This window comes from Asterias rubens, chromosome 5, assembly GCF_902459465.1.
Source record: "Asterias rubens chromosome 5, eAstRub1.3, whole genome shotgun sequence".
Lineage (NCBI taxonomy): Eukaryota > Metazoa > Echinodermata > Asteroidea > Forcipulatida > Asteriidae > Asterias > Asterias rubens.
In genome coordinates this window covers 18,787,811-18,800,606 of record NC_047066.1, presented here as the reverse complement: position 1 = coordinate 18,800,606, position 12,796 = coordinate 18,787,811, and the positions used below count along the sequence as shown (strand labels likewise).

The window sequence follows — 12,796 nt, the reverse complement described above, 5'->3', positions numbered from 1 at the left end:
AGGTAACTTCTCACAAAAATATTTGAATCTGAAAAAGACTTCAGGCCTCAAGCCCTTTTTCAGGCATCTGATAGCACACAAATTTGTGCAACAATAGTGTTTTTTCGATGACCAAAAGAGCCTTAGTTTGTATACACTAAAGCCCAGTTCATACTTTCTGTGAATGCGACTTTGACGTGAACTTGATGTCACAACCTTCCTTTCGCACGATACTCGCAAGAGAGTTGAACTGCTGCGAATTATTCGTTGCAAATTTGTGACGTCAATATTCGCTACACATTTGCATTCGTAGGAAGAATGAACCGGACTTTAGTCAGCATACTGGTCTTTCTTTGACAATTGTGTCCAGTGCCTTTAAAGCCATTGGACACTTTCTGAACAGAACAAAAATTTAAAGTTCACAGATTTACAAATAACTTACAGGGTTTACAGAAGGTAATGGTGAAAGACTTCCTTGAAATATTATTCCATGATATGCTTTACTTTTTGAGAAAACATTAAAACAATTATCAATTCTCAATATCGAGAATGACAGATTTATTTTAAACACATGTCATGACACGGCGAAACGTGCGGAAACAAGGGTGGGTTTTCCCGCTATTTTCTCCTGACTCCGATGACCGATTGAGTCTAAATTTTCACAGGTTTGTTATTTTATATATAAGTTGAGATACACGAAGTGTGGGCCTTTGGACAATACTGTTTACCGAAAGTGTCCAATGCATTAACTCCATCTACCTTGAGGTTATTCTGTATAGGAGTGCCTGTGAGAATCAGTCTGTGGTGCGCTGGTACTTTGTGCACTGCTTCGGTGGTTTTACTGGGATTCTTGATCTCGTGTCCCTCATCAAGAATCATATAGTCCTGCAGATTGGAAAGAAACAATAACATCAATATTATTATTAGGTGTTCGGGCCAACAGCCCGGAACACCTCTTATTTTTGTTAGTTTATTTTATTTTATAAGGTGTTCGGAGCAGAGCATAGCTCCGAACACCTTTGTTATTGTTTTTTTTTTTTTTTTTTTTTTTTACTTCTTCATCTTCTTCTCTCCATCCCTTGTCCTCTAACAAAAGCACACTTTAAAAACTCGTATAAACTTGAAACTTTGCACATACTTAGATAAGCATTAGTAGTGGAATACTGTGTTGGTTACGTCATGATGACGTCTTCCATTCTTGAGTTATAAAAATTCAAAGTTTATTATTTCAAAAAATCATAACTTTTGATCCACATGATGGATTCTTACAATCGATATATCATCGGAAAGGTCATTAAAAACTCTGTAAACGCCTTGCAGACATGACCCCATTTTGATCTTGTCTTCCGGTTCAAAATCGATAGTGAAAATTCAAATATTCATGTATAAAGAACTACGAAATTCCCTACTTGGTCGTATGTAAAGATTTTACACACACAACACGTGTAGCGTACACATTCGTGTAGTGCATACATGTGTTCATCTGGCCCCATGTAACGCATGGTGTAGTTTCGGTATAGTCTGTTTTCGATCTATATTGAAGGGCTTTACGTACTTTACAAAAACGGTTATGTTGGTGACCTTCTTGTGACCTTTTGACCTGTCTACTGGTAGTACCTGTATAATATACTTTGAAAAGGCGTCTTGTAATGGCTTTTGGCTTGATACATACACCTTTTGATGCTTTACCTTTACAGAATACAACTCTGGCAAAGGTCTGGTTTAAAAAAAATAATACCGATTATGTCACCAAATGTAAGAGCGGCCTCTAGCGGCAGATTAAAAACATCTCAAAATACACTTGTACATAATCTCCCTCATAATAGCAACTTATATGTGGAGTCTAAGCTTGATGACATCATCATATGTCACGTGGTATTGCTTTAAAGGTGCACTTTTCAAAGCTGTGTGTATGCCAAACCAAAAGTTCAACCGAGGTGAAACTTGGTGTATTGTTAGTCAAGGACAATTTAACTTCTTGAACTTGGAATGACGTCATGATGACGTCATCGTGTTGTTTCCACAATTTTTGCAATTTTGATCATTTGTTACACATCTTGAGACGCAGCAAGTTGCAACATTTGTTTTTTACACCAGGCTTTTACTCCCGGAAACCGAACACCTAGAGTTTGTTCACAAACTCTCAATGTCTAGTTATTTTATATTTGTTTTTAAATACACCGATGTGTGGTAGCACTGTATACTCAGTACTTTCCCGAGTCCTGTGAAAAAATATCACAGGCATATTCTGCGGGTGGGATTCAAACCCACGACCCTTGCAATTCTAGAGCAGTGTCTTACCAACTAGACTACCGAGATTGCCCGGTAGCTAGAGGCAGTTTGAATCCTTGATGCAAGTTTAACATCTATTAAACATCAATCTTATCAAAATGTCCAATGGAATTCACTGCAACAGTTTAACATTTTTGAATAGACCTTATGCACATGATGTCATTGCAGTAGGGCGCCCTCACCCAGATGTCAAAAGGAGGTTGTTCATTGGCCAATCCTGTGCGCCGCCGGTACAAATCTGTGCGTCTCGATTGTTTCGTCACCGTTTTACCTCTAAGATGGCGGCTGGATGACGTCAATGCATAAGGTCTATTCCAACTTTATGGCACATCATGAGCATTCCTCATTATAAATACTTGTACAGTCTAAGGGGTAGAATTTGGACGGAAAACCATGAGACCATAGGGCTTCTAGCTAAAAATTTCTGCCTGACCAGAATTGTGTGTACAAGACAAGAAATGAAAAATGCCTACACCGGTTAAACAAATACCGGTTAACAAATTAACTGTTTTAATTTAAAAACAAGCACTTAGAGAACAAAAACGCTGAAAACACCCTACTAACACTTGACAAACACTCCACCTACCCAAGTTCATAAACTCATGAGCAAAACAATCTATTCTGGATCCATCTAACCGTTTATTAAATTGCGCCCTCTATTGACAACAAGTTCATTCAACGAATCATGCTTTATCACAATTTTCCGACAAAAGTTTATACCAACATTTTCACACTTTGTAACTCATTTAATCCATCCCAATCTACTGCCTTCTCAATAACGCCTGCGAGAAGCATTGCCTGTAAGTTTAACATGTTTAAAGCTTTCCTTGCCTTGTTTTCGGACTTATAAAAGGGTGTTTTTGTGGGTTTTTAGGCCTCGTTAATTCACATGGATTTTTGTACACATTTAGCTTACATATCATTTCTGGTTAATGGGATATGCATGCGGGTTTTTACTGCACGGGTCACGCCAATTTTCCGTTTGTGTGAGGTCCAGGTCTGTGTATTATTGCGTTTTAGCTTTAGCATTCTTTAAGCCATTCGTTACATGTAGTCATTATAGTGTTCCTATTCTTGTATTATAGTTTCACTCCTTGTTCATCACTGATGTCATACCTCTGGCTTGAATAAAACACTACTGGAGCTTGGAGGCTAATTCCTGACTCTCATGTTGATTTGTAATGGAGTTTGGCTGACTGTCTAATTTTGGTTAGAAACACCTCAAGGAGGACAGTACACAATCTGAAAACACCCTACTAACACCTAACAAACACTCCACCTACCCAAGTGAATGGATTTCCATCTATGTGTGAGAGTAGTGCATGATTGGTTCGCACCAGACCATAGCTGGTTAACAGCACGCCTCCTCTACGCTGAACCTTGTCCAGGGCTTGCTCTCGTTTAAGTTCACTGTTGCTGCGGTGTGATTCAACAAAGATTGCTGGTGCCCTAGGAAGAGAATACATGTGGCATAGGAGTTAAAGACACTGGACACCTTTGGTAATTGTCAAAGACCAGTCTTCTCATTTGGTGTACATGTATCTCAACATATGCACAAAATAAACAACCTGTGAAAATTTGAGCTCAATCCGTCATCGAAATTGCGAGATAATACTGAAAAAATAAACACTATTGTCACACGACGTTGTGTGCTTTCAGATGCTTGATTTTGAGACCTCAAATTCTAAATCTGAGGTCTCGAAATCAAATGCGTGAAAAATTACTTCTTTCTCGAAAATATGGCACCTCAGAGGTAGCCATTTCTCACAATGTTTTATACTATCAACCTCTCCCCATTACTTGTTACCAAATAAGGTTTTATGCTAATAATTATTTTGAGTAATTAGCAATAGTGTCCACTGCCTTTAAAGTAGTGTGTAAGTTGAAGGTTCTTCATACAAATTTAGGCAAGGGATACCATGCTATTACTACTAGTCCACTGTCAGGTTAAAAACAAACATGAATATATCATGTGACATGTACATGTGACATGTACTTGAAACACCACTTTATTACGCCCATTTACGAAAGAGGCTAGAATAAAACATCCTTTTCATCTGACAACTAACACCTGTTATCTCCATGTAATTTTTTTTCCAAACAGTTAATAGGATCATGCACAAACAAGTAGGGATGCTGACTGCCACAAAAATATCATGCCTATTATTTGGTTGTTACCTTTAAACCGATGTGTGCAAAATCGAACATCTAATAAATTGTTGCGGCACCCGCTGCTAACACACACAGGATTTGAACTGCAATCTCGGTTGTCTAGCTGATGAGAATTCTGCTCTGGATTGGCAAAGGTCAAGGGTTCGAATCCCACCCAAGCAATCTGCCTGTGATTTTTTTTCACAGAATTCGGGAAAGTACTATAGTGACTAGATGCACACATCGTTCTTTATTCCTGATGCAAGTGTTCATCTATTAACAAAATTGTCTTACCATTTCTCAAACTCCTTTTTCCAGTTGAAGATGAGAGTCACTGGCTGAACAAGGAGTACCGTCTTGACCTGGTCCGTCTCAAACAATTCCCTCATAAAAGAAACCATTTGGATTGTCTTACCAAGTCTGGAAGAAGAAAAAAAAATCCCAGTATGAAACCCCCAAGTTTGGCAAAGTTGAAGATTTTGATTTCGCTCGTCCCCAGCGCCTTGCTTTAACCAAAGGCGGTGGGATGGGCAAACATATCATGCACTGTCATTGGTTTAATAGGGCGCAGTCCCATCATGAATCACACTCACACTGCATATATTTCTATGCACTGTACGCATGACGTACTTCCTGAACAAGAATCTGTGCAGGCGATTAGCCCATCCCAGTGGTCCTGGACAGACTGGCCGCTGGGGCTGAGCGAAGATTTTGATGTGCACATTCTCAAAATTATGACTCCACAAAATGGCCGACCGGGTTTCTTCGCGACATATTAGAGGAAAACCATGCAACTTCGAGGCATGTTTGTGTGGGTCATTATATTCTACTTTTAAATTATCTATGTAACCATTTGCATTTCATAACAATTGGCTTCAAACGCTTTTCAAAGACCAACTCGACCAATCCAAGGCAACGTGTTCCTTTAGAGTCACTATTAACTCACCCCATGTCATCTCCAAGAATTCCTCCCTTGTTTTTGCGATGGAGCCTCCAGAACCACATAAGTGCTTCCCTCTGGTAGGAGTACAACTTCTCATAGAGAGTGTTGCGTATGTAGAAACCTTCATCGACGTGATGCAAACCTGAATCATTCTCTCTCAAACACTCCTGATTGTTTAAGAAACAGAAACAGAAGACAGCAGAAATAAAAGACAGCACAAAAAGTAAATGTAGTTTGAACACAACAAATATATGTGACCCGTTCTGAGAAAAATGAGTCAGATGCCGCCCAATGCATTAAGTTAAATGGACAGTTTAATGTGGAAAATATCAAAAATCTTTTTTACTTTTTTACTTTTTAAGATCTTTGTTTGCATGATAAACCTTTAAGAACACTTAATTTTAGGCAATAAAGCTATGAATACAACAATTTTGTAAAATAAAAGTCTGAAATTTCTCAACCCTAAACAAAGTTCTGTTTACCTCAGTTTTATTCTGAACTTTCTTGGCCGCCTTGTTGAGGTGCTCCAATGATAACCGGGGGTGCCCCTCCTCTGCAGCTTGACGGGGTTTCTTCATTAAGGTTGTATAGCGATGCTGGTCCTCTATACCAGGCTTAGAGAGGCTCCCCTGACGAGACTCAAGCCGTGGCATGTTACTTATTTCTTTTGGAGTGTAGAAAAAATATTGTGTTATTCAGGTCTGATACTTTAAGAAGGCGATTGCCTCCATGCCGCCTGGTCATTGCCTTGGTGCCCTTGAAATCCTCCAGTAGAAACTTGCAAGTTCCTCATAGGGTGCCCTTTACCTGGCTACCAAGGAAAAATGCCTTGGTGTCTTTGCTCTTTCAAAAACGTAGCGTACAAGCCTGTATTATTTAAGTGTAGGTATCGACGAAGGTTATCCCATTTTTAGTGATGACATGACAATGAAAAACAGCTTATTTTTCACCAATTGTGAGGAATGTTAATTATACTTGATACAAGTACAGTACATTTGCATGCAATTGCAGGCCTTGTACTTTAGTCTTTAAGTGGCACAGAAATTTTCTTCTGGTGCATACATGTGGTAATAGTAGGGTCATATCTTTGGATTCCGTGACCATTTTTTTGCTACCTTTTTTTCTTGATGGATTTGACTTCAGGAACCATTTAAAAGGAAAATTAGCTCCTATGAACCTCTGAAATGTGATAGGAACTTTTTTTATTGTGCAATATTCAAAATGGCCGCCGACGCCATCTTGAAAAACATAAATTGTAATAGCTCTGGCACCAGATGACATAGACGGACAAAGGAGATGTCCTTTTCCACTATATCTGGCATGACAAATACACTGGAGTGGTTATTGTAATGTTTGGGGACCATCTTGACCTCTAAATCCAATATGGCCGCCGGACGCCATCTTGAAAACCATAACTTTTATTAGCTCTGGCTCCAGATGACCTACACGGACAAAGGAGATATCCTTTTCCACTATATCTGGCATGGCAAATACACTGGAGTGGTTATTGTAAGGTTTGGAGACCATCTTGACCTCGAAATCCAATATGGCCGCCGGATGGCATCTTGAAAAACATAACTTTCATTATCTATCGCACCAGATGACCTATAGACAGACAAAAGATATGTCATTTTCCACTAAATTTGGCATGGCAAATACACTGGAGTGGTAATTATAAGGGACCATCTTGACCTCGAAATCCAATATGGCCGCCGAACGCCATCTTGAAAATTTGAAATGTGAAAGCTGTGGCACAAGAAGAGCTATTAGAACAAATAGTGTGTCATTTCCCACTATTTCTGGCATTACAAATTAATTTTAAAATGTTTTTTTTATAGTTCTGGAACCATCCTTACCTCTAAATTCAAGATTCACATCACAGCAGCTTCACTATCACAACCTATCTCACTTTTCACTGACGCTGCCGCTATCACTGTTGTCATGTGTCTGCGGGTTTGTTGGTAGGGACATGGATCAGGGAATGGGGGGCTTAGTATAACGGATTGGCAGACACAAGCCATTTGCAAGATGCAACCCATGGCCTATTGGTGAGGGGGCGACTTCTTAACTTAGTTAATATGCACGCTCCAAGTGTGGACAGAGACTGTCCAAGTCAGGCACAAGCCAAATAGTGCTCTTTTTCCTGCACTCTTCACTTGGCAGCTCAGACTTCTCCCAGGGTCTTGCTTTTACAATCGCCATACACGTATGACAAATTGCTCCAAATTGCTGATATTCTCTTGTGTCACAGGGAGCTGTTTTATACTGCTAGCAGGTCTTGTGCCTCTTTGGACTTTTCAACCCAATTGATCCATAGAAACCAGAGTTATTGTCACACCCAAAGAACATAAAGTGGTATGATGGAAGTGGCCATTGCCACATCTCACTAACACCGGGCACCGATTAGCTGATGTTTGCGTTATACACCCACATGAGCCCTGATGAATTCTGAGAAACATATGCCACTTGTACAAAGTTGTCAGTGTTCTCAGTATCAAAAATGACTGCTTCTGAGTAGCCTTCAGAACAAAGCACAATGTAGATGGTGAATATGGCAGTGTCTGCCTCTGCATGGGCACAATATTAAGCTCTGGCATCAGACTGCCTGCGAGATTCTTAGCAGTGCTGCCTACTACACGTAGAAGATCTCAATACTGGTTGACTCTGCTGTTTTTAGGAAAGCTTCTTGGAGGAAAACTTGAAGGCGGATCTTGCCTTGTTCTCAGGTGTGCTCAGGAGAGCATGGAAATTATCTGATTTCATGAAAACATTGCTGATTGGCAGTTTGTCTTCAGTGGTAGGAATGGTCAAGCGCCATATGAGGCCCATATCGATGATCTATGTGTATACATCAGGCCCTGGAATGGCAGTCGAAGTAAGATTTTTGCTGGAGCTTGCTTTTCTGTGTCTTACGCATGGTTCCATTGACGTTTCGACCAGCCAGAGAACAGAGGGCAAAGCTTTACACTCCATTTCCTCCATCCTTACTGCAATTCTCGAATTGAAAAGTTCTGATGCTTGCTATTTCGAGTGTCTGAAAGGAGTTGCTTTTCATTGTTTGGAATTGCCAGTCATCCAGATTTCAGCTTAGAGCCCTTATTCATTGTTGGCTCTATCCAAATGTCATGGGCGACACATGAATATGGTTTTCCAATCATTGAGTGCGCAAATTCCATATTCCTTGATTGCAACCTGGTCTTCAGGAAGGGTATCAAGTACTGCCGTAAAATCGGGAGGATGCCGACCATACGTGTCATTGTCATAGATTCACATCCATGGAAGCATGAGGTTGAGTGAAGACTTGAACTCTGTCCAGTTGCTCGTTCTGATGACATGGGTACTTTGAGTCAGAATCTCCACCATTTCCATGAAGGAAATCCAGTATTCTGCTTGTTGGGAACCCTCAAAGTCCTTGAAGAGAGTGTCAACTACAATCATGTAGGTCAATCAGATCAGCATTGTACTTAAGTTCATCATGTGAATCTGAAAGTTCTTGAGCACTAATTGAAAGTCGGAGCTTGGCAAGTAAAACCTCAATAGCAAATACGCTTCAAGTCGTGTGTTTTTGTCCTGGCATGACGGAACAGTCTCGTAGTAGAGTTATACAGGCATCGAACCCGCTCTTTTCCCACGAAGGGCCGAATAACAGAACCATCTGCAATGACACCCGCTGCAACCAAAACATCTAAGATGCCAGATCCCTTTAAACCTCTTGAATATAGCGTAGATGAGTGACATATTGATGTGGAAAGGTCCCGTGAAAGGTATGATTTTGTGGAAAGTTTACAGGATGGTCACCAACAATTATTGCGAAAGGCATTTTTATCTCTTTGATTGGCTTTACAAGTTTACACATCACATCAAATAAATCGTCTTATCAAGTGGGTTGGGGTATGTCGTATGAAATTGCTCGACTTTCCTCTGGTTTTGACATGTTGGCTGAAGCCCTGAAAACCCTGGCACAGTCTGTTCTTCTGGTTTAGGTCTCACTTGGTCATCTTGACCCTGGGCCAATGCAAGGATTACACAGCGAGTTCTTTGCCCGTATGTATCGAGAGTGCTTGAATCAGTTAGAATCAGTTGTAATGCCAGAAATAGTTGAAAACTACACCATATTTGTTTGTACAGCTCTTCTTGTGCCTGAGCTATTACAATTCATAATTTGTAAGATGGCGACAGCGGCCATCTCGGATTTGGGGTTTAGGATGATCCCCACACACTACAATAACCGTTCCAGTAGACTTGTAATGCCAAATTTAGTGGAAAATGACATATCTTTTGTCTGTCTATAGGTCATCTGGTGCGATAGATAATGAAAGTTATGTTTTTCAAGATGCCATCCGGCGGCCATATTGGATTTCGAGGTCAAGATGGTCTCCAAACCTTACAATAACCACTCCAGTGTATTTGCCATGCCAGATATAGTGGAAAAGGATATCTCCTTTGTCCGTGTAGGTCATCTGGAGCCAGAGCTAATAAAAGTTATGGTTTTCAAGATGGCGTCCGGCGGCCATATTGGATTTAGAGGTCAAGATGGTCCCCAAACATTACAATAACCACTCCAGTGTATTTGTCATGCCAGATATAGTGGAAAAGGACATCTCCTTTGTCCGTCTATGTCATCTGGTGCCAGAGCTACTACAATTTATGTTTTTCAAGATGGCGTCGGCGGCCATATTGGATTTAGAGGTCAAGATGGCCCCCAAACCTTACAGTTACCACTCCAGTGTATTTGTCATGTCAGATATAGTGGAAAAGGACATCTCCTTTGTCCATCTAGGTCATCTGGTGCCAGAGCTATTACAATTTATGTTTTTCAAGATGGCGTCGGTGGCCATTTTGAATATTGCGCAATAAAAAAAGTTCCTATCACATTTCAGAGGTTCATAGGAGCTTATTTTCCTTTTAAATGGTTCCTGAAGCCAAATCCATCGAGAAAAAAAGGTAGCAAAAAAATGGTCACGGAATCCAAAGATATGACCCTACTATAAGGGGTACTTCTAAAAACTATAAGGGTCCCCTGCATCGCACGTTTTTTGACTTCTCAATATACTCAACGCTTTATAAATCGGGCACCAGCCTACTACATGTAGATCGACGAACTGCCGAGCCGCGGCCGAGTCGGACTAAACCATTCTGTGAAAGGGGTGCTACAAACAAGTTTTGAGGGGGTGTTGCACCCGACCCTCACTACACCCCAGGCAAGACGACATATTATTTACAAAATTGAACAACCAACATGTACATGTACTTACCCCTAAGGGGAGTATGCTCTCTGTCTGCATCCCCCATTTTGTTTTCAGTTAAATTCCCTCTAACTAATGAGTTCAGATAAGTTTAGCACACTTCATTCCAAGTGCAAAGCCGCAAAATCTGCCAAAAAAATCACAAATTTAATATTAATAGTTTGCACTTGCAGTTTACATTCCTCACCTCTCTTGAGTCTGACTCTGACAGCGACTATCTTTTAAGCAGCTCAGGTGATAGTTGCGATAACGTAACCCTCCTGCCGACGGAGGAGCCGGAGGGTTACGAGTCACTCCCATTCGATGCAGGGCGAAATGGTCAAACACGTACAATTTCGACAGCTAGTCAACAGATTTGCTCAATTTTTACCCCTTTCGAAAATCATGACATAAATTCTATGAACACGACCTTAATCCTCAATATCTAATGAATAACATTCAAAACACCATTGAGAAAGTATTTTTGAAATAAAGTACAAAAACTTACCAGATCCCGGAGCGAAACAGTCACAAATTTCCCAGGTTCTATTTTGAACCTGTCGCTTCGCCATTTTGTGACTTCCCGATGTTCATTGCTGTTGGACTAAACCATTCTGTAAAAGGGGTGTTATAAGGCAGCGCGACAGTGCGTGTGCGCTGTCCGTTTACTATGCCCGCTGTTCACTCACTTAAAGCACTGCCACACTGCAGCACCCCTTGTAACACCCCTTTTTACAGAATGGTTTAGTCAAACTCGGCTGCGGCTCGGTCGGCAGGTAGTCAATTCAATTGGCTGGTACCTGCGGTTTGGTTCAGCGTTTGGGGTCAGCGCATGGTAACCAGCGACAGGTTCAAATATAGAACCTGGGAAATTTTTGACTGTTTCGCTCCGGAATCTGGTAAGTTTTTTACCTTTTTTTCAAAATATTTTCTCAATTGTGTTTTTGAATGTTATTCGTTAGACATTGAGGATTAAGTTCGTGTTCATAGAATTTGTGTCATTATTTTTTAAAGTGGTAAAAAATGAGCAAATCAGTTGACTAAAATATTTCGCCCTGCATCGAATGGGAGTGACTCATAACCCTCCGGCTACGCCGTCGGCAGGAGGGTTACGTTATCGCAACTACTCAGGTGAGTTTATCACATCATCAGTTTATACAAAGACTTCTTCTTCTTCCATGCTCTGTGATGGTCAGTCAGACTTTAGGGAAAAGCTTCTGTAGGCCCTATGTCATTGTCACTTTTTCATTTGTGAAATATAAAATAAATTATAAATTTACTCAAAATAAATAGACTAATTAGTAATATATAAATAGAGAAATTCCTTTTTTATGTAAAAATGGATGAACACGTGGTGGCAGGTAACTTGTTGGACTACCTTCATGTAAAGCACTCTCCTCTACCGATTCCATGGCCCACTCCACTGACTGGCACTGCAAGTTGCCATCGTCTATTCTAATTAACTCGTCAACACAACATTCCCCCACATTAAGATAAGATTCGCAAGTACTTGGACAAAAGTGCCACTGAAAAGGTCATTCACGCATTTGTTACTTCTCGTATTGACAACGGCAATGCTCTTCTATACAGTCTTCCTAACAACCAGATTTCCCGACTTCAACGACTCCAAAATACTGCTGCCCGCATTGTGACACTGTCTAGAAAATCCTGTTCTATCACCCCCATTCTGAAACAACTACACTGGCTCCCTATCTCTCAACGAATCATCTTCAAGCTGATGCTCATTGTCCACAAAGCTCTAAATGGCAAGGCTCCCCATTATATTTCTGAACTGCTTCAAGTTTACACTCCATCAAGGAATCTTCGATCAAGTTCCATGCTTCTCCTCATTGAACCCAAGTCTCGACACTCATGGGGTGACAGGTCTTTTTCTTCAGCAGCCGCGCCTCGCATCTGGAACTCTCTACCACTTAATCTTCGATCTTGTGTTTGTACCGCAAAATTCAAGTCTCTTCTCAAAACTTATCTTATGTCACAGGTTTTCAATGACTAATTTTGTTGTGTCTGTTTTTTCTTTGTGTTTTGTTTTTGTTTTGTTTGTTTTGGTTTTACTGCGCCTTGAACACCCAGCAGGGTGGATATGTGCGCATTACAAGTCTTATTATTATTATTATTATTAGGGATGTCAGTTGAAATTATAATGTTTTTTTTTTTGCTTTGCAATGTGGCTATAATGAAAGAACAC

At 40.4% G+C, this 12,796-nt stretch overlaps 1 protein-coding gene across 1 annotated transcript in view; it reads right to left on the bottom strand.

Annotated features, from left to right (window-relative positions):
• Window positions 1-12,796, bottom strand: part of LOC117290830 (DNA excision repair protein ERCC-6-like) — a 30,560-nt gene that overhangs the window by 15,209 nt on the left and 2,555 nt on the right. Inside the window, exons 2-7 of the mRNA XM_033772388.1 lie at window positions 10,621-10,738; window positions 5,848-6,029; window positions 5,369-5,532; window positions 4,717-4,842; window positions 3,555-3,720; window positions 739-864 (exon numbers count right to left, since the gene is read on the bottom strand). Coding sequence (XP_033628279.1) covers window positions 739-864; window positions 3,555-3,720; window positions 4,717-4,842; window positions 5,369-5,532; window positions 5,848-6,029; window positions 10,621-10,657 — 801 coding nt within the window. The 5' untranslated portion in view covers window positions 10,658-10,738. The remainder of the gene's footprint in view (window positions 1-738; window positions 865-3,554; window positions 3,721-4,716; window positions 4,843-5,368; window positions 5,533-5,847; window positions 6,030-10,620; window positions 10,739-12,796) is intronic.